This window comes from Notolepis coatsorum, assembly GCF_963971535.1.
Source record: "Notolepis coatsorum genome assembly, chromosome: 16".
Classification (NCBI taxonomy): Eukaryota; Metazoa; Chordata; class Actinopteri; order Aulopiformes; family Paralepididae; genus Notolepis; species Notolepis coatsorum.
Genome location: NC_140180.1, coordinates 24719970 through 24742891, shown reverse-complemented (window position 1 = coordinate 24742891; position 22922 = coordinate 24719970). Strand labels below are relative to the sequence as shown.

The window sequence follows — 22922 nt, the reverse complement described above, 5'->3', positions numbered from 1 at the left end:
CTAGGCTTCAGCTCCAACTAACACCCCTGCACCTCCTTCCTTTTGCTCCTCCTCTTCCCCTCCCTCCATCCCAGAACACCCCTCCGCAGTTCCCTCATTTGCTCCTTCACCTCCCTCTCCCTCTTTCTCTCCACTCTCAACGTTCTCTGTCGACGACTCCGCTGTTTCTCCTGTGCCCTTTTCACCCTTCTCTCCTCCCTCCTTCGCTCCCTCCTTTTCTTGCTCTTCGTCCCTCCTCTTCTTCTCTATTTTGGAGAGGCTCTGGCAGAGGGCCTGGACATAGGTGAACACACACATGGGGTCCGGCCGGTTGCCCATCAGGAGCATATCGGACACCTCCAGCAGGGGGAAGCAGTCAGCCAGGGACCTGAGAGGGAGAGAGAGATAGATAGAGATAATAGAGAGAGAGAGGGGGGGGAGAGAGATAGAGAGAGATGGAGAGAGAGAGATAGAGAGAGAGATAGAGAGAGAGATGGAGAGGGATAGAGAGAGAGAGATGGAGAGAGAGGGAGAAAGAGAGAGAGAAACAGATAGATATATGGAGAGAGAGAGAGAGAGAGAGAGAGAGAGAGAGAGAGAGAGAGAGAGAGAGAGAGAGAGAGAGGGATAGAGAGAGAGAGGGGGTGGGGGCAAAGGGGGGGGGGGGGCAGATGGAGAGGGTGAAAAGTTGTATGGATGAGTAGAGCAAAGGGGGAAATTACAATTACAGTTTTTCTCAATTGCTTTGGTGATTAAAATTCTCATAACTGTTAGTTCAACCTCCACAGCATTTAGTCATTTGTGCACATCATAGTAGCAGTTTCTCATTCCTTCCAACACATTGCAAATGCTTTTGGACATGCATCAATGGCTTTCATACAATTCTCTGCTGTTTTATAACATTATCATTTGCTTATGTCATGTCAGTCAAAATGAACTATATTTATGAATGCTGAATAGTCATTATCTATAGAATAGTCCTCAATAGAGTCATTACATACAAAAATGTTGAACTAGTTGTCAAAATCTGTCAATTGTGGACCATGTTGTCAATCACGGCCTCACAATGGCTGAGGCTGGTCGAAGGGTGTAGCCAAATGTTGAGAGAACCACTGTAAATTAAATTATTCAAACATTTTGCCAGGAGAGCAGGTGTGTATATTGGACAGTAAACAATATGCACTGCACTACTGCCATTGTGTCATACATGAAGCTTACAGTGGGACAAGAACTTGTCACATTTTACATTTAGACTTACAGCTTTACTGCAGCACAGATTTACTGTATTGTAGTGTAAAGTAGTGTTACAGTAAATATTTGCCATATTTACAGTATGGTACTGTACTGCAGCATTTGGGAGGTGGGAAGCACTGTTATTGTACACTACAGTAATATGGGTTACTGTGAAGCAGTATATCTCATGTTTACTGTACATTACTGTAATTTTACTCTGCACCACATAGGATTGCAAGACAACCTTGCAGAGGTGGAAGAGGGCCCCTTTTTACTCCACAACAAGAGGAAGCCATTTGTGCAATGGTGATTGCAAACAATGCCATAAGGTTGAGAGAGATACAAAACGCTGTTATAGAGGCTGACAATATCTTTGGGAATATTGGATCTGTTTCAATCGCTACAATTGACAGAGTGCTCAGGAGAAATGAAATGCGCATGAAACAATTGTAGTACAATGTGCCATTTGACCGGAACAGCGACAGAGTGAAGGAGATCCGTCACCAGTATGTACAGGTAAAACATGTATGTGTTATATGCATACTCTAATGTTCAGTGCTGTAAACTGGTTACTTTGTGTAGTGCCATGCAGTACACTTACATGACAGTTCATACTGTACAATATGTTGTCCAAAATGCATTATGTTACACAGGAAACGTTTTAATAGTTTGTCTCTCTCTCTCTTCTGGGATAAAGCATGTACCAGGGAACCACTGCACACATTCATATACGTTGATGAGGTGGGTTTCAATCTGGCAAAAAGTAGAAGGCGTGGAAGAAATCACATTGGACAGAGAGCAACCATTGATGTCCCAGACCAACAAGGAGGGAATATTACAATGTGTACAGTCAGTGTACAGTAATGTGTAACTTAACTGTAGATTTCAAATGGCTGTGCAAATAGTGTATAGTGCTGTCTTGAGCATTTTCAGGTAGTGTCACCAAGATCTGACTTTATGATCTGTCATAATGAAAACATGACAAAGCCATTTGACTATCTATTCTAGTTCATAAACAATGGTATCAGGACTTTTTGATGACACTGACACTTTCATTGACATGAATACTTGCTTTTGAGGAAGGAACTATCCATTTTGAGCAAGTGACACACTTTTGCAGGTTATCAACTAGGTTTTGCAGTTTGTACTAATTGTTTTGAGAAATGCACTAACTGTTGTGCAAATGTTAAAAGTGATGTGAGAAATGCACCAAAGCGACTGAGAAAAACTGTAATCACTGATACACAGTCACAAATACTATAGACTATCGTCAGAGAGAGAGAGACAGAGAGAGAGAGTGATCCGTACTCTGCAGTGGTGAAGGCCAGGGTGAAGTTCTTTGCCCTCTCCTCTGGTTTCAGAGTGGAGAAGTCAAAGGCTTCAGGGAAGAAGCGATGGATGAGGGCACAGAACGCCATCCCATTACACCAGGACGACGAGAAGTTCTCTATGTTGACGCCCTGTAAGATAGATAGATAGATAGATAGATAGATAGATAGATAGATAGATAGATAGATAGATAGATAGATAGATAGATAGATAGATAGATAGATAGATAGATAGATAGATAGATAGATAGATAGATAGATAGATAGATAGATAGATAGATATATAGATAGATAGATAGATAGATAGATATATTGATTGATTGATTGATTGATTGATTGATTGATTGATTGATATAGATTGATATTTGATTCCCACTGGATCCACCTATACTGATATTAAAGAGAGAGAGAGAGCATTCCATACTCACTGCTGAGGCCAAGTTCCTTATATGGTTACAACTAAGATATATCTCAGGCATCAGCATGTGGCTTTAATCTCACCTCATATTTTTGTGTTTTGCTGCGACACCACTGTAGCATCTTCTGTTTGATCGATTGCCCATTTGCCACAGCCATACCTGACCTCTGAACATTAAAGTTGCGGGGTATGGCTCCCCTAAAAAAGAAAAAGAAAAAGTTCACATGAATGCCAACATATTCCATAACTCCTCAGGAAGCCTTGATAAGATGAATTGCTATAAACTGGAAGTCGTAGTGTACATTGAGTAACATACTAACGTGAGTAACAATACTGTATACTGTATAAAACATCAGATGTTATGCCGGATGCTTAGGATATAAACATACTCAGGGGCTCCCTGTTGGAACTTGGCGATGATGTCACTTTTAGTGGAGGCTCGCACAGAGCGGGCAGACGTCCTGGGCCGGGCCGGAGCGAGGGGTGTAGAGGAGGGGGCAGAGGGGGAAGGGTTGGGGGCACCTTTTCTTTTAGTCTTCCCTTGTTTTTCTGTATCCTTGCTCTTTCCCCTGTCCTTCCCCTCTCCACCTCCACTTCCATCTTTATCTTTGACCAGTTTTTTCTTATTATCTGCCTTCGCCGCTTTGCCTTTTGCATCTTTCTCCTTTTCCCCTCCCTTTTTCTTCTCCGCCGTTCCCGCCTTCTCTGTCTTCTCCCCCTTTCCTACTCTCTCTTTTCTCTCCTCCTCCTTCATCTCCTCTCCTTCTTTCCCAGTCTCTCCGTTCTGGACCTCCTCTTTCGCCTGGCTGTTCTTGTCCTCCACCCCCCCTTTCTTCTCTCCGTCCACACGCTTGGGGTCGTCTGTGTCGTCAAGAGCCTTTTCAGCATCGCCCTCCATATCTTCAGTCCTCGTGTCCTCTGTCCTCCCCTGTTCTAGTGCAGTCTCCCCACTGGCCTCCTCCACCCCTCCCACCCCCTCAACTGGGTCTGCTGCCGAGGGCTCTCTCTCTGGGGCTTCACTGTGCTCCTGCTTTGGGGCCTCGCTCTCTGTCTGAAAGACAAAACAAGATCGAATAGAGGTTAGTTGTTATCGGGAAGTGAGAACCATAAAACAACAGACAGTACATCTAATTTAGCAGGTGAACATAGAAAGTGTCAATATTACCGATTGGAAATAGCAATGCTTCAAGTCTGAAAACATGTAAAGGGGAAGCTGAGAGTCAATTGAAGTCCATCATTCAATTGTTTTCAGATAAATAAAAAAAATTATTTTTGATGTAGATGATCCTGTAATCCAGACGTCGGAAGTCCAGAAATATGGGCGTGGTTAATGCTATTTACCAATCCATGGTACTGACTAAGGATGTTCGATATTGGCTTTTTTACCGATATCCGATATACCGATATTGTCCAACTCTTAATTTCCGATACCGATATCAACCGATACCGATATATGCTGGGTTTCCCCCCCAAAAAACACAACATTATGCATACTTTTCACAATAAATAAAATAAGAATTTGTTCTTACTTGCTTGCCTGGGTAAATAGAGGTTAAATAAATGTAAAAATAAATATATATATTTTGTTTTGTTTTGAAAACCGATACAGATAATTTCCGATATTACATTTTAATGCCAATATCGGCCGATAATTAGTAGGGTCATCTGTGGCACTTTTGTGACCGTGGAGAGCGAAGGTCCGTTTCTCAATGGATTTGTCATCTAGGAGGGTTAATAAACAAATTTAGCCGGGGTGTATTTTTTTTAAAGGCGGGGAAAATTTGTGAGAGACCAAAATCCAAAATGGCTGCAGTGGAAATTAACTTTTTAATGGTTTGACCTACAATGACACCACCAACAACAACACTTTATTGACCTCGGAGATTACTTCTGTGTACTTATACTGTATATTATTCAACTCATCGTGAGCAGAGCTTTCATTAGAGCCTAATATGAAGGCTCTGTGTGACGATTTTGAAAGAAAATATCCCGTTTGGAGCTCAAAATTGGCAGCCATCTTGCATTTGAAGGTCGACAATAGGTCAAATCATTATATAAACACCAAATATGTATTCCTTGATCAAAATAAGCTCTGAAACCATGTATTGTGCATCATTGTAGGTCAAACCATTAAAAAGTTCATTTCCACGGCAGCCATTTTGGATTTTGGTCTCTCACGAATTTTCCCCGCCTTTAAAAAAAAATACACCCCGGCTAAATTTGTTTATTAACCCTCCTAGATGACAAATCCATTGAGAAACGGACCTTCGTTCTCCACTGTCACAAAAGTGCCACAGATGACCCTACTAAATATCGGTAGGCCGATAATATCCGACATCCCTAGTACTGACACATGGCCTCTAAAGGCTCTACTAAATTAGATGTACTGTTGCCCTCCTTTAAGGCATACAACTGTAATAGACTATAATGTATGGGGTCGACAGTGGATCAGGAGGTAGAGCTGTCGTCTGGTAATCCAGAAGTTCCCTGTTCGATTCCCGCTCCTCCCGGGCAGCGTGTCAAAGTGTCCTTGAGCAAGACACTTAACCCCTAATTGCTCCCGATGAGCAGGTTGGCACCTTGCATGGTTGCCTCCGCCGTCTGTGTGTGAGTGAATGGGTAAAGTGTGAGAAACAAATTGTAAACCGCTTTGGATAAAAGTGCTATATAAATGCACCATTTACCATTTATAATGTGTTATAATAACAAAAGAAATGGCCCCACCACAGTTATATTATCATACTGGCCATCGCGTCTCGCTCTTCGCCATTATGAGATATCTCTTATCTCCTAGCACCTACTGTGCTCACGAACAAACAATTGCACTCACATGCACATGACCAGGCCACGCCCCCGCGGTCTAATATATGACGCCGGACATGGTCACACTCTACCTTCCTATTTTTTGTTTCCAACGCGGACGTAGCAGTGCACTCCGTGAACTAGCTGTTATGAAACGCGGGGAGAAATTACACAATGTTGGGTTTTTGCCGGAGGTTCACCAGCCCCTGGAATCTTCTCGGCACATCCTAACAGCGCATCGGGCCTGTCCTGGGGTTTCCTCATCTCGTGACAGCGGATCGAGGGACATCGCGCGACGGTTAGCAGTCGAGCTACGTTGCGCACAGGTAGGCCTGCGTTGTCAGGCATTGATACTAGCATGAGTAATACTGCTCGTTGTCCCGTGAGACAGCCGTGTGATGCTGGGTCTCCGTTCTTTGTTCCCCGCCGAGGGCTGTTTACTAAAAGGTCTTCCCTCCTCTTAACCATTCATGCTGACAGTCAATCGGTGTCTAATGTTGGGGGTTTAACGGGGGCTTGTTTACCATTTTCATGGGTGGATGGGCTGAGGCTCAGGGCTGGTGTGCTTTTTGTGAATCTATGAATTGTGTGCAGGACTGGTGTTTTTCTCTGGTCTGCATCCCCTTAACAATTGTGTGTATGGGCTAGCCCATTCTGCAGTGTGTTAGTGGAGTTTTCGTTAATTTATTCATTTACCCCTTCATGGGTGCCGAGGGATGGGCTACATTAGATGAGCACGCCCTAAAAAAACGTCGCCGTCTAGCTGTGTTTAGCTCGCTCTCCCGTCACTCCCGCCCCAACACCAGCGGGATACGGGCTCTGATTTGTTCCTTTTGGCTGCGGGCCGCGTGCCTTCAGTGAAGCACAAGCGGCCCCACGTTTTGCTTCTCATGGGGACAGGGGCTGACACCCAGTTGCTGGCTAGGCCTGGGTCTGTCCGTGAGAATGCTGTGCTGTCAAGCGGCTCCCACGCCACACGTTCTGCATCTGTGTTTGGTGAGCCTGGTGTTGTGTCTGTCAACGACGAAGGTTGTCAGCGGGGGAACTCGAGGCCCAGGGGGTCGCAGCACGAGTTCCCCCAGCCCCGCCCTCGCCAGGCCGGGTATCACGTTAGTGCCTCCCATGGCCGGAAGACCGGCGGTGGTCAGTCAGGTGCACGTGATTTGGGTGGTAGTAATATCACTGCAGGGCTACAGTGTGTAGGAACCCACCCTATCGGGCAGTGTGGGGACCACACGCCTTGCATATCCAGCTGCAGAACAGATCCTCAGCGGTCCATGCCGGGGAGATGTTCAGTGGGGGAGTCTATGTCACCCAGTGTGATCTCAGCTTCCCCCGTATCAAACCGGCCCTTTCTGTCGGGGTCCCCCCTTGGGTGGGATTGCCTCGTTGGTAGTGTCAGGGTGCGATATCCCGGCTCCGCAAGACGCCCTGCTCGCACGGTTCGCGAGTCCAGGGTTGGCAACGCACAGCGGGTGGGACCGGGCCACCTATCTACGGTTCCTGGCGGACCAGCGCCAAGTGGCGGCGGGTGCGCTTTGGGATTATCATCACATATGGCTACAGCAGTGCCATATGTCGAGGTGGATGGGGAGAACGCTGAGGCGAGGACTTGTGTTGCAGTTTGCACAACCCCACCCTCCATTTTCAGGTTTGGTACAGACCCTATTGTCAGGGTCAACAGCGGTGACAGCTCTGGCCAACGAGATCCAATCTCTGTTGGCGAAGCAAGCCATCGTCGTGGTCCCAAAGGTGGACGCGATGCGTGGCATTTCCTCCCGGTATTCTCTGGTGCCCGAGAAATCGGGGGGGGGGGGGGTGTCAGACCCATACTGGACCTGTCCCATGGAAGGTTCAGAATGTTGACCGTCTCCCACCTATTAGACGCTGTCAGGTGGGGGACTGGTTCACCTCCATAGACCTGTAGGATGCGTATTCACATCCCGATCATCCATCCTAGGGCTTACCTACGCTTCCTTTGCAGGGCTTAGCGTACGGGTACCAGAGGCTGCCGTTCGGCTACTCTCTGGCTCCCCGCATCTTCACCAAGTGCGTGGTGACCGCGCTGGGGCCTCTGTGTCATCGGGGGTTACGAATTGTATTCTACCCTGGACGACGTTCTGGTCCTTGGCCGGTCAGGTTAGATCGCCAGGTCTCATACCAGGCAGGTGGTGTCTCACCAGCCTGGGTTTTGCTGTAGACTGGAAGTGGAGTACTCCTCTTCCCAGTCAACGGGTGGAGTACTTGGGCTTTTTCTAAGCTCAAGGTCTATATGGGCATCCCTCACAGAGCGGCGGCGAGTGGTTGGTTCTCGGCGCGCTCGGGAGGCTCCGTCCTAGGACGGTTACAGCGCTGTCCCTGATGCGCCTGCTGCTGTGGTCCCTCTTGGCCTCCTCTTCATGAGGAGGATACAGAGGTGGTTTTTTTCCAGTATGGAAATGGACCCGGCTGAAGGTTCCCATGTCAGTACTGGGGGACCTTGTCCTCTGGGGAGGGCCTGGTGCCCTCACCAGCGGGGTCCCTGTGGGCAGCAGACTGTCACACGTCACAGTCTTCACCGACACCTTCCTCATGGGATTGGGGGGGACGTGTCGGGCCAATGCAGTAGGGGGCAGCTGGCAAGACCATGCTGCCCGGTCTGCGCTACATTCAATGTGTTGGGATTGAAGGCTGTCCTTCTGGTCCTCGAACGGCTCGGCCACCTTGTGGTGGGCAGGCATGTTTTGGTCAGGACGGACAACACGACGTCAGCATTGTATATTGTCAGACAGGGAGGAGTGCGCTCCCCCCGTCTGCACCGGGCGGCGGTCGGGCTCTGGCTATGGGCGTTCTCCATCTGCGCTGCCTGAGGGCTCTCCACATCCCCGGCAGGGAGAATGTGGGTGCAGGTGTGATGTCGCGGGCGGTCCTCACCCTGACGAGTGGGGACTACGTCCAGACATAGTCGGGCAGGTCTGGGACCGATTCCGTGGCCGTCCGGGATTCTGTACGCATTCCCCCCCTTACACCTGATAGCTCAGCTGTTGGGGCGGGTAGCGCGGGACTTGGTCCTGGTCGTGCCGGGCTGGGGCTCAGCTGTGTGGTCCCCGGCCCTGATTCATCTCTTGGTGGCCCCGCCGTGGCCTGTTCCGTGGTCACCGCGGGCCCTCTCTCAGGCACGCGGAACTCTGTTCTGCCTCCTGTTCTGGGGCAGCCTCTAGGCTTGGCTGCTGGCAGTGTGAATCTGGTGGGGATGCGTCTTGACTATTCTGTGGTTAACGCTATCCGGTATGCGCGCGCTCCGTCCTCTACCGCGGCTTACGCTGGGGAGTGGCGTATGGTCGAGTGTGGGGGCAGAACATTGTTCAGCCACCCTCTCGTGGAACATTCCTGCTCCTCCAACTGGTCCTGGGCCGGTTGTCGGAGGCCCCGTTTGAGCCTCTTGAGCAGGCGCCATTGGATCAGCTGTCTTTGAAGACCGAGTTCTTTTTGGCCATCACCTCCGCTACGCGCGTGGGTGAGCTGTGTGCTCTCTCGGTGCGGCCTGAGTGCCTGTCTATTCGGCCGATAGCGGTGCGACTCTGAGGCCTAATCCAGTCTTCGTGCCAAAGAATATCCGGAGCTCTTTTCGCTCCAGGGATATTGTGGTTCAGGCGTTCGTCCGCCTCCTCACGCTAGTGAGTTGGAGGCGGGCCTTCACCTGTCGTGTCCTGTCCATGCACTGGGGGTTTACCTCAGGACTCGGGCTCTCAGGGCTTCCGTTCAACTGTTTGTTTGTTACGGTGGCCCTTGCACGGGTGAGGCGCTGTCCAAGCAGCACCTGTCACATTGGTTGTGCGGGGGCGTTGCCTTTTGCTGCACATTGGCTGGACAGGTCCCCCCTTGGGCTGCTGCCCTGTTAGGGGGGGCCTCGGTGGAGGACATCTGTGCTGCGGCCTCCTGGTCCTCCCCGGGTCCCTTCGTTAAGTTTTACCTCGTGGACATGACTGGGGGTTCTGTCTCCCAGGCGGTTCTGAGGTCTGGGACCTCTCTTGCGTCCCGCCATTTGGTGGGCTAGCAGGGGTGTGTAGGTGTGTGCCATGGGGTGATGTGTCACATGTGGTCCAACCTGTGCTGTGCGTTTTTCAGGGGTCTCTGGTTCCCCCTTTTTTCGCACTTTGGTGGAGTTGACTGCCTCCCCCCCTTCGTTAGGACGGGCGGGTGGACGGGACTCCCCTCCTCCCTGGTTGGGGCTTATGGGCCCTCAGGGGGTACACTTGTCGGGCCACGCGTCTGCTCTGCCCCATATCTCATAATGGCGAAGAGCGAGACGCGATAGCCAGTATGATAATATAACGAAAGGTTATCCTATAACCTAGTTATATGAATACTGGCTGAGCGTCTCGCTCTTAGCGCCCTGAGGTCCCTTGGTTGGGTTTTCAGTGTTGGAAACTTTTTTCTGAGGAAGGTAGAGTGTGACCATGTCCGGCGTCATATAGTAGACCGCGGGGGCGTGGCCTGGTCACGTGCATGTGAGTGCAATTGTTTGTTTGTGAGCACAGTAGGTGCTAGGAGATAAGAGATATCTCATAATGGCGAAGAGCGAGACACTCAGCCAGTATTCATATAACTAGGTTATAGGATAACCTTTCGTTATAATTGATTGATTTATTGATTGTCTGGTTATTGCTATAGGGTATCATAATCTCTTATGTGTGAGAATCACCACACTTATTGTAAAGGATCCAATTTAGTTTCCTAGTTGTAAAAAAGGGACTTACATTTTCAATGTGTAATTATCTACAACGTGTTTTCTTACTTTCGTTACATTTGTGGTGACTTTTACTTTGTAAAAGCGGAAGCTTGGTTAGGTTAGGTTAGGTTTACTTTATTTGTTCAAGGGGGACAGTGTACATTAATAAAACATTTGGCTTGTCGCTCGTGAGCTAACGTTAGCTACCTAGCTAACGTTAATTTCAGACCCTGTTAGCTGCGGCTACCGTGTTGTCAAGTTATTGTTATAAGGAGCCCAGTCCAAGCTACAACTTTTGTTTAATACATGAGGCGTTGTCTAATGTTATCTAGCTACTGATAGCTCCTGATATCATCAGTTTGGTGCTGGCTGGTTAACGTGAGCTAACGTTAGCTACCTAGCTAACGTTACTTCCAAACCCTGTTAGTTGTTATAAGGATCCCAGTCCAAGCTACAACAGTCTGCATACCCTTAACAATTGTGTGTATTTAGCCTGTGCTCAGGAGGCAAAACCAATGTCTAACTTGCCTGCCATTACGTTGCATTCTGGAAAGCGAAACTGACCCTGACAACAAAACGAAAACTGGCCATTAGTGTAACCGCAGCCTTAGTCAGGGGAGTGCCATGGTTTCTCCATAGAGCCCCGTTGTACTTATTTTAGCGCAGCAGCTCGCGCAGGTAGTGGGCAACTTAGTCACTTGACTCAGTTGGTATGGCTGATTGGCTCGAACATGGTATGTTTGTAAACAACGAACAGGTCTGTATAGGTGTCACACTGGGTCATGCCCCAAAGTGGTGACTCACCATGTGGAATTGGAGTAACATGTGCGTGAACGTGTATGTGTATGTGTGTGCGCTTGGTGTGTGTGTGTGTGTGTGTGTGTGTGTATGTGTGTGCGCTTGGTGTGTGTGTGTGTGTGTGTGTGTGTGTGTGTGTGTGTGTGTGCCTGTGTGCGTGTGTGTGTGTGTGTGTATGCTAGTGTATGTGACAATTGTGACATTCTCCAGTCAGAATGTGGCACAGGAACAGGTGTACTACTCCACTACTCTGCTCCAAACACAACAACACCTGGCACCACCACAAATACTTTTACTGCCTCATTGTGGTGTGGAAAATACCACGAGTCATGGTAGCTTTAGCTGGTGGGAAAACTGTAATGTCATGTTACACACACACACACACACACACACACACACACACACACACACACACACACACACACACACACACACACACACACACACACACACACACAGAGTCATTACACCGCTCTGCCTCCTGCCTGTGTATTTACTAATGTTCCTGTCCTGTATTTGATCATATGTCCTCATATTTCAATGTGATGTGTTTGTGTTCATGTGTTCAGGACCTGATGAAGAGCCATTAGGCTTGAAGCGGAGCAGAACGGCAGATCTTCAACACACCCTAAAGATCGATACTCTCATAACCTTTTTGTGTCCGTTTAGAACGGTGACCGCATACCACGTTGTTTCAGAAAGCACTTGTTTTGACTGATTATTCGTTGTTTTATTATTATTATTATTATTATTATTATTTTATTTTATTTTTGCGTTTATCGCTTTATTCTATACTGGGCAGTCCAGTAGAGAGAGAGCGAGAGGTGAAACGGGAGACAGAGTGGGGGGAAGACATTCGACAAATAACGACGGCCGTGACTCAGCGACTCAGCGCGTTATGTGGTTCGCCACTGGGGCGCCCATTATTCGCTTTTTTTTACGTGTATTTATTCATTCATTCATTCATTCATTCATTATACGTTTTCTTCTTGTGTTTTGTCTTGTTACTTCAAGTTTGTCTTTGTATCTCGGCATCATTATGCTTTTTTAATAAAGGTTTGAATGAATGAATGAATGAATGAATGAATTAATTAATTAATTAATGAAAAAGGAGGGCATGAGGGCGGCTACGTGTTGTAGTGGGCAAGGCGCTCGCCACGAATGCGGAGACGCTGGGCTCGCCTGTTCGAGCCCAGCGCTCCACATTGCTTTCAGTTTAGCTGGTCGTTCATACTAATACACATTGGCCGTATTAGGGGGTGGGAAACTGATGGGCGGGGATCGGGCGTTGTGGACAGCGACTCCTACAGGTCGGTTGGTGCGCCTGCGCAGTAGAATCAGGAAGTGTCGGGGGCAGCGTGAGCCTCCCACGCGTTACTCCTCGCCACTGAGAGATCGAGCTGCGCAGGTGAAAAGATGCGACTGCTGTTACCTCAAGTACCGGAGGGGACTTGTGCTATGTATGACTTAGTCCACATTGCAGCCGGCTTGTGGGAGGCAAGAAACAGCGTTCGTGACAGGGGAGGGTTGAATTGGATGATACAAAATTGGGATGGGAGAAAAATATAGAAAATGGGAGAAAAAGTGGATAAAAAAAAAGAAAAAAAGGAGGGCATGTCTTTCTTCCTTATTTGTAATACTTCTCAGCCCAATCACTTACCAAGGGATGTGCATATTTTCTTCTCGTAGTCTGTAATCTTGAAGTTATGAGCAACAAGTATAGTGTAACAAAAGAAACAACAACACAATGTTTCCACCCTCCACTCTCTCTAGGATGGATGTGTGTCCTATACTGATAGATGGTCTCCAGTTAATGAGGCAGAAGCATAGAAAGAGTGATCACTACACAAGAAGGTGTTGACATATTTTAATCCACTGAGACTTGGTAGCGGACATACACATACCTACACACACTAAACTGCATACACATACTCAAATGTACACATACATACACACACCAGGTTGTTGTTGTTGTTGTTGTCATCTGGTTGAGTGGGTGTTTCCACAGGCCCAGAGAACTCCTGGTTGGTCAATTCTCCATCCATTTCTCCTAGAACGTCCTGTGTCTGTCTGGTAAACTGTCCACAGGATAAAACATCTAGAATCAAATGTCTTTTCATTTCTCAATGACTGCCCTGTTACAACCAGGGCTTGAAATGATCAATTTCCTCTATCCAAACGCTGGTCAATTCTGGATATCTAGTTCTGGATATAGTGATAATAGAAATGAAATGATTTGATGCAAGGACCAACACTAGGCAACAAGAAGATATGGGTTTGTAATTGTTGCTGTGTTTTGTGGCTATAAAAGGGTTGTTTACATTGGTAAAGATCAAATAATGCATGTGAATATGCCACATATTTACATGGTAGAAAAATCACGGGATCGGGTCTTTAAGATTGGCAGCCTGCTTATTCTAAATTCTAAATCCATTTTTTCATCGTGACCAGATGACCGAAACAAAAAGTGAGTCCTATAGCTCTATGCCTACGCTTACGACTTCTTGGCTTCTGGCTGATCCAACTTTTCAAAGGGTCTTTTCGCATAATTATCCCGACTGACCATCGCTGACTGTCGCTGTCAAACCTTCTTAGCCCCTTTCGGGACTGTGATGCACCGAGTGAATACACCGTCCCTTATACGACCATTGAAAAATCCTACCATTAAGTCTGTCTCGCTTTCCTCTATCAAAACGCTTGTCGTAGGGGCGGCTAGGTGGTGCAGTGGGCAAGGCGCTCACCACCAATGCAGGAGACGCTGGGTTCGAGCCCAGCTCTCCGCATTGCTATCAGCTTGGCTGGTCGTTCATACTAATACAATTGGCAGTATTAGGGGGTGGGAAGCTGAAGGGTGGGGATCAGACGTTGTGGACAGCGACTCCTACAGGTCGGTTGGTGCGCCTGCGCAGCAGAATCAGGAAGCGACGGGGGCAGCGTGCCCTCCCACGCAGACCCCCGACGCTGAGAGATCGTGCTGTGCAGGTGAAAAGATGCGACGGCTGCTTCCTCGAGTACCGGAGGGGACACGTGATGTAAGGCTTCGTCCACATTGCAGCCGGCTTGTGGGAGGCATGGCCTAACAGCGTTCGAGACAGGGGAGGGTAGAATTGGGCGATACGAAATTGGGGATGGGAGAAAAATTGAAAATGGGAGAAAAAGTAGATTAAAAAATAAACGCTTGTCGTACAGGTGTCGCAAAGAAATTTCAAAGGTACTCACAATTGCACAAGTGTTTCGGACAGACAAACGCTAGGGTTTGAAGGCTCGGCGTTGCTAATAAACTTTTAAATCATTTTTATAAACTGGTCAACACGGCTTTATTTCCGGCTTATTTCCGTGATCACAGCGCAGGCGCATCACGCACCCAAAGCCGGAAATAAAGCCGCTTTGAGCCATGTTGACCAGTTTATAAAAATTATTTTAAATGTTTATTAGCAACGCCGAGCTTTCAAACCCTAGCGTTTGTCTGTCCGAAACCCTTGTGCAACTGTGAGTACCTTTGACATTTCTTTGTGACACCTGTACGACAAGCGTTTTGATAGAGAAAAGCGAGACAGACTTAATTGTAGAATTTTCCAATGATCGTATAAGGGACGGTCTATTCACTCGGTGCATCACAGTTCCGAAAGGGGCTAAAACTGTCTCTGTCTTGCTCTCACCACCGCTCACCTTGCTTTGCTTTCTTAACCGCAGCGTGTGTGTGTGTGTCTCTCTCTCTCTCTCTCTCTCTCTCTCTCTCTCTCTCTCTCTCTCTCTCTCTCTCTCTCTTCTCTCTCTCACTCTCTCTCTCGTCTCTCCCCCGCGTGCCGGAGGATTCAGAGTTTCTTTATCTGACCTTTCAAACAACATAGTGTCCAAAAATAGAGCCCCACATGGTCCAACAAGCTTGACAGCTGCGTCTGCTGTGGAGACCGTGGGTATACACACACACACACACACACACACACACACACACACACACACACACACACACACACACACACACACACACACACACACACGTGTGTCTGCATGGTTACAAGGACGTGGTTGTACTGACATAATACAGAACAGACAACCACCTCTCTCTCTTTCTCCCCTTGCTTTCTTTCTTTCTTTCTTTCTTTCTTTCTTTCTTTCTTTCTTTCTTTCTTTCTTTCTTTCTTTCTTTCTTTCTTTCTTTCTTTCTTTCTTTCTTTCTTTCTTTCTTTCTTTCTTTCTTTCTGGCTTAGCTGAGCTGTACTGTGCAACGTGTGAATCCTATAATTTTTCTATTATTACTCATATTTATAATGTATTTGTGTAGTCTATACACTAATATGGTCACTTGCTATACTATAGCCATTCAGACAGAACTGTATTACCCTTCATCAAAACACCACAGCATGCAAGGAGATTCAGATTCAACATGAATGGCTGCAACAAATGCATTCAGAATGAATTTGAATGCGACAGCAACGTAGCCGTATGACAGCAACCAGCCACTGTTGTGTATCTTAACCCTTTCACCGCCGCACCACCAAATGGTTAACCCTTTCACTGAGACAATACACAGAAGGTTAACCCTTTCACTGCCACACGACAGCCAGTTGTGTGATAGTAAAGGGTTAACTTTCTGTCGTGTGGCAGTGAAAGGGTTAATGGCTTACATGGCTCTAACACTGTCTTCTCAGTGGGCTCCCTCATATTGAAGCTGTTATGGCATTTTAGATGAAGTCCACCAAAATGACACATGCCATCAAAAAATTACATACCGTACAATGCCGGATTACATACCTTCCAATGCCCTGACAAGCTGAAAGCATCACAAAACTATGGACAGGCACATTAGAGAGAGAGAGAGAGGGAGACCTTACCTTGAGTGATGCCTGCAGCGTTCTGCAGCTATAGCCTGGGGCCAATGTGTGACTCCTGCACCTCTCTACCCTCTCTCTCTAGAGACCAGACTGCCTTGCACCCTTCTACCCAGCGCGAGACACTGTCCTCACCCTCTGGTTTCCGTGGCTCTCGGCACTGTGTTGATAAACCAAAGTGTCCGGTGAGTCAGCAATCTATTCGTCCTCCACCTTCACTCTCATCTCTGTATTTCTATTTCTCTCTCTGTCCGTTTCTGCCTTATAGTGCAGCCCTGCAGGGTGTCCCTCGAAGCCCAGCTGGCTATGAGCCTATATATACACACACACACACACTAGCCCTGCACCATGCCCTCCCTTACCTCTAGACTCCCCGCTCTAGCTGAACAGTCTATCTACTCATTCAACGCAAAACAGATGGATTTAAAAATAAACAACTATCTTACCCTACCCGCCCCCCCCCCCCCCTCTCTCTCCTTGTCACTATCTTTCCTGGGACGCCAGCCCCCCCCCCCCCCTGATGCGCCGCTCCTCTCTCCTCTCCGCTACCAAGTCTCAGTGGATTAAAATATGTCAACACCTTCTTGTGTAGTGATCACTCTTTCTATGCCTCTGCCTCATTAACTGGAGACCATCTATCAGTATAGGACACACATCCATCCTAGAGAGTGGAGGGTGGAAACATTGTGTTGTTGTTTCTTTTGTTACATAACTTCAAGATTACAGACTACGAGAAGAAAATATGCACATCCCTTGGTAAGTGATTGGGCTGAGAAGTATTACAAATAAGGAAGAAAGACCCGCCCTCCTTTTTCATTAATTAATTCATTCATTCATTCAAACCTTTATTAAAAAAGCATAATGATGCCGAGGTACAAAGACAAACTTGAAGTAACAAGACAAAACACAAGAAGAAAAATGAATTCATGAATGAATGAATAAATAAATAAATACACGTAAAAAAGAACGAATAATCAGTAAAAACAAGTGCTTTCTGAAACAACGTGGTATGCGGTCACGGTTCTAAACGGACACAAAAAGGTTATGAGAGTATCGATCTTTAGGGTGTGTTGAAGATCTGCCGTTCTGCTCCGCTTCAAGCCTAATGGCTCTTCATCAGGTCCTGAACACATGAACACAAACACATCACATTGAAATATGAGGACATATGATCAAATACAGGACAGGAACATTAGTAAATACACAGGCAGGAGGCAGAGCGGTGTAATGACTCTGTGTGTGTGTGTGTGTGTGTGTGTGTGTGTGTGTGTGTGTGTGTGTGTGTATGTGTGTATATGTGTGTATATGTGTGTATATGTGTGCGTTTGTGTGTGTGTGTGTGTGCGTTTGTGTGTGCACGTGTGTGTGTGGGTTGGGAGGTGGCGGAGGAAGGGGGGGGGGGTGCATGTACTGACAGGTGATTTACATTTTAATTAAAAAGCTACTATTACATAAGCAAAGGTCGTATGATACCCAACCAACAACTTATATAATATCACAAAGCGAGTTTTGTTTTCATTCTTCAACATTTTAAATGGTGAATATCTCATTTTGGAATGATACTATAGTATTGCTTTGTGATGTTCAAGTCTGGATTGGTCCTTATTGGACCTTATTGATTGTGAAGGTGATGGTCAGTGTACTCTATGCGTCCTTGGCTGGAGACATATGTATGTGTGTGTGTGTGTGTGTGTGTGTGTGTGTGTGTGTGTGTGTGTGTGTGTGTGTGTGTGTGTGTGTGTGTGTGTGTGTGTGTGTGTGTGTGTGTGTGTGTGTGTGTGTGTGTGTGTGTGTGTGTGTGTGTGTGTGTGTGTGTGTGTGTGTGTGTGTGTGTGTGTGTCTGTGTGTGTGTGTGTCTGTGTGTGTGTGTGTCTGTGTACATGCACGCATATGTGTGGATGTATGTACATTTGTGTATGTGTATTTGAGTGTCTATGATGTTACATGTGTTTCTGAGTGAGTGCACTTGCGTGTGTGTGTGTGTGTGTGTGTGTGTGTGTGTGTGTGTGTGTGTGTGTGTGTGTGTGTGTGTGTGTGTGTGTGTGTGTGTGTGTGTGTGTGTGTGTGTGTGTGTGTGTGTGTGTGTGTGTGTGTGTGCGTGTGTGCGTGCGTGCATGCGTGTGTGAGAGATAATGTGTGTAAAGCTGCTGCTGTGTGATTAGTGTTGAGCTCCGTTGTTATTTTTGGCTCATCACACATTCTTGTCTTGATTTCAAGTGAGGTAGATTGAGCCACCATGTCTTCCTCACTCGCTTTATCTGAATGTGTTGAAGTGTGTGTGCGCGTGCATGTGCGTATTTGTTTATGTTTATTTTTAGGATTAGTCGCTGCCTTAGAAACAACTATTCTTCCTGGGGTTCACACAAAAAAACACAATAAAATACAACCATCACATTATGTAAATCCACCCAGTTAAAATGATCAATAAAAACTATTGAAATGAAAAGAAACAAAAATAATAATTATAGGAAGTTCTCTCACCAGAATAAAATGTTAACCTATAGTTAAGCACCACAATTATAGTCGCCCGTCACCCCAGGGAATAACTCATCATTATAGTCCAAACTGATTTCTTTCTGAATAATTGCTGATCTCCATTCCTTATTAAAACTCATCTTACTTGTAATCTGGGTTAAATACAGTTTTCTTTAAAGCATTGGTTTCAGTTAAGGGTAGTGTGACTCGTTTTGTAAAAGCATGTCTCGTATCATAATGACGTCTATCATTTGTCCGGTCACGGTTCTAAACGGACACAAAAAGGGTTAATGATGTTGTAACTGTTTATGCCAATACACCTGTGTTATAAAGACAATACAAGACAGGATAAGTAACATTAATTAAAAGTAAACTAAATCTAACATCTGTGTTAGCTGTGTGTACAAGTATGTAGGTTATCTTAAGACACAGATGTTTTCTTATATATTGGAGGAGGCTGTATGTCAGTCTCTCTTCTACCCTCATCCATGACAGCCTGGCATGGATCCCTTCCACACTCGCCCCCCATTGAGCAGTGGAGAGCAAGAGGTGCATCTCTATTTTGAGTGAGCTGGATCTTATTGAGCTCTTGTTTCAAAGCACTAGACCAGATTGCTGGGCAGTAATCTAGGTGGGATATAAGACTAAAGATTGTATTACTTGCTTGATTGTTATCTCTGTTAAGAGATAAGCGCACCTTCCATGAGAATGTTCCCTCAAGTATGACACTCAACAGTGTGGCCTCCTCAACCTGCTCTCTCTCTCTCTCTCTCTCTCTCTCTCTCTCTCTCTCTCTCTCTCTCTCTCTCTCTCTCTCTCTCTCTCTCTGCCTCTCTCTCTCTGCCTCTCTCTCTATGCCTCTCTCTCTATGCCTCTCTCTCTCTCTCTCTCTCTCTAAAGTTCACTGACCGTTACGTGAGTACTCTTGCTGGAAGCAACTCTTATCTCTCCCGTTTTGGAGGATAGGTTTCGTTATTATATAGGTAATTATATTTGAGTGTTTGTACCTTGGTGTGTGCGTTTGCAACATCCAAGTGCCGTGTTATAGAATAGAATAGAATAGAATAGAATAGAATAGAATAGAATAGAATAGAATAGAATAGAATAGAATAGAATAGAATAGAAATACTTTTATTATCCAGAGGGAAATTTTACACTGCAAATCGCTCAACATTAAACATTTAGACAGAACAGGTCACGAATAAGAATAACAAAACAAATCAAATTGCCTAAGATAAGAATAGAATAAAATAGAATAAAATGGAATAAAATATACAGTAAATAAATACAGTAAAAATATACTGAAGTCTACAGTAATATTGCACAGTGCTGTTTCAAAAGTAAGAGTCCTGGAAGATGGTCACTGTCACTCTGTGCTGCATGATTTTTTTTCGTAGCCTATGTTTGCGGAGACGTTCTCTGATTGGCCACTGACGTTTCTGGTCATGTGACATGTGCGCCCAATCGCGTGACGCCTGTGTCTTTCTTTGCCCATTTCCGCCTCGAACAGCATGCAAACTACCTAACGCCTAGTTTATCACTGGTTAAGCTTAGGCGACTCTTTCGAAGTTGGTTAAGGTTAGGGATGCACGATAATTATCGGCATATCAGCAATTATGATGTCATCCCGATAAACTCGATAACGTTATTGATAGCTCCGATAACATATAATAAATTTTTTGGTTAAAAGAAATCCGTTGTGGGTGGATTTGGATGAAGGGCGCTTGTTTTTATTATAGCCTCCTCCCGTTTTGCCAGTACTGTGGTAAAACTGATAGCGTGTGGTTTAGGAACAGGGAGTTTTTCACAAATCCAGCGCTCCCTTTCTTGGCTGTGACGTAGTCACGTTACATTCGGAGACAGACAGTCGATCTGCCAATTACGTCCCACGGCTTGCACCCACCTCTTCTTCTTACCACCAATCAGAAGCTCTCGTTCGTTTATTTACCTCCGGATTGTCAGCCATTACTCTACTCGGAGCTAACGTTATCTCCCCGCCAGCCACATTGACAAGTACCAGCGCTTATACATTACTGGCAAATGTCTTGTTGCACTTGTGGCAACGAGCGTTGTCAGCATCGACTTTAGTAAAATAGACCCAGACTTTTGAACATTTCGTTCTGTCCGCCATTATGAGAGCAGAGCTGTCTGTGGCAGCGCAGCACCCGTGTCTGTGTGTGTGTGTGTGTGTGTGTGTGTGTGTGTGTGTGTGTGTGTGTGTGTGTGTGTGTGTGTGTGTGTGTGTGTGTGTGTGTGTGTGTGTGTGTGTGTGTGTGTGTGAGTGAGTGAGTGAGTGTGTGTGTGTGTGTGTGTGGGAGGGGAAGAGAGGAGAGAGCACAGCAGGCAGAGAGCACAGAGCTCCCCGCGCAGGCAGAGACAACAGAGGCAGGAGAGATAGACAACTGCCAACAAGATTAGTTTGCGACGTTTAAATTCCTCAAAAAAAACCTCCATAATTTCTCGAGTACCGATAGCAGTACCGATGACGTCGGAGCTTATAAATACTAAAAAAAAAAAATTGATAAAAAAAATATACATATATATATACAGTTAAAAAAAATATTATAATACAATAAATATCGGTTATCGGTATCGGTATCGGCTTGAGGAGCATAAAGTTATCGGTATCGGTGTCAAAAAATCAATATCGTGCATCCCTAGTTAAGGTTAGAGTTTGGAATCAGGGCTGGTGTTCTATCGCCCTGCTCTAAGACAAACTCTAACCTTAAGCCTAAGCTTAATCGGTGAAAGAAACAGGCGTCACACGATTGGCCGCACATGTCACACGACCAGAAACGTCAGTGGCCAATCAGAGAGCGTCTCCGCAAACATAGGCTACGGAAAAAAAATCACGCCTCTGTGCTCAGTGATGCAGTGAGGCACAGTGATGCGTTGTATAGTCGGATGGCTGTTGGAATGAAGGACTTCCTGTGCCGTTCAGTGCTGCATTTAGGTAGTGTGAGCCTAGCACTGAACATGCCCTCCTGTCAGCCAAGTCTGTGTATAGTGGGTGGGTGGGGTTTTCCCTGATGGCCTGGAGCTTAGCAAGGCTCCTCCTCTCCGCCACCCTCGCTAGGGAGTCCAGCTCCACGCCAACCACGCTACTGGCCTTCCTGACCAGCTTATACAGCCTGTTTATACAATGGCATGCAAATGTCTTGATTCTGATGAAACAGTGAAGTTACTGGTTGTTATTTCGTATAACACACTCCACGTGACCCCAGAACCCGCCCACAACCAAATTACTTGAATGAATCCGCCGTTCATTCTTTTCGAATGAAACCAAGATGGCGGACAATAATCTTTATGAATGGATGTATTACCATTTACATGATCATCATTCTGTTGAACACCTGCTACAATCTCATAAGGTGAAATAATGTTATATTTTATTCACAGTGAAGTTCCAAAGCATTGTCAGGTATTTTGATGTGTACTGTCGTGCCGTGCAGCTCACCTTGTTTTGGAGAACGAGTCCCAGGCAGAAGATCAGCAGGATGAAGGCTTCAGCCAGTTTCAAGTTCAAGTTCTTTAATAGTTGTCATACAGAAGTACAGAATACTTTCATACAAAATGCTTCTTACTGTTACGCTCCAGAGACTGTGCTAGACAAGATAGTATCAAATAACATAATAACATAATATAGCATGGATTTAGAAGAAGAAAATGAGGTCACAGTGTTCGGTATAGACATATGTACAATGTTCTGAGTTACCATATAATATACAATACACAATACTATGCAGTGTACTAATGTACAGTACTATCTAGTGCAAAGCAGAAATGGGATGAGGTACAATTTTAGGTACAATTTACAGTAAGGTGTACGAGTTGTAGTGCAATCCTTCATCCATAAATATAAAGTGTGGGGAGTGGGTGCTACAGTGTGTTTGTTTAAAGTGGGTGTGTGCTATAAAGTGTGTGGAGTGGGTGCCACAGTGTGTTTGTTTAAAGTGAGTGTGTGCGTGTGGATGTGTGTGCTATGTGCGTTTGGTGGTTGTTGTTGTGTAGTGTTCATTCATTGTTCGTTTAGCAGCCTGATGGCCTGGGGATAGAAGCTACTTCTGAGTCTTTCTGTGCTCGCCTTGAGACTCCTGTATCGCTTGCCTGACCGCAGCAGTTCGAAGAGGCAGTTGTTCGGGTGACTGGAGTCTTTAATGATTCTCTTAGCCTTGCCCTTGCAACGCTTGTAGTAAATGTTCTGGAGGGTGGGGAGCCCCCCTCCAATTGTGCGTTCGGCTGAACGTGTCACTCTTTGTAGTCTGCTTTGGTCTTTTGCAGTGCTATTCCCAAACCAGCAGGTGATGTTGCCGGTCAAGATGCTCTCTATTGTACATGAGTAGAAG

General features: G+C 46.1%; 1 protein-coding gene across 1 annotated transcript; it reads right to left on the bottom strand.

The window, feature by feature from the left end:
• Positions 1 to 8333, bottom strand: smtnl1 (smoothelin-like 1; the record flags this gene model as incomplete). Its single annotated transcript, XM_084331990.1, has 5 exons — positions 1 to 367; positions 2521 to 2672; positions 3042 to 3156; positions 3348 to 4009; positions 8271 to 8333. The coding sequence occupies 5 exons, from the start codon at positions 8331 to 8333 to the stop codon at positions 1 to 3; spliced, it is 1359 nt and encodes a 452-aa protein (XP_084188116.1).
• Between the last annotated feature and the right edge of the window lie 14589 nt (positions 8334 to 22922).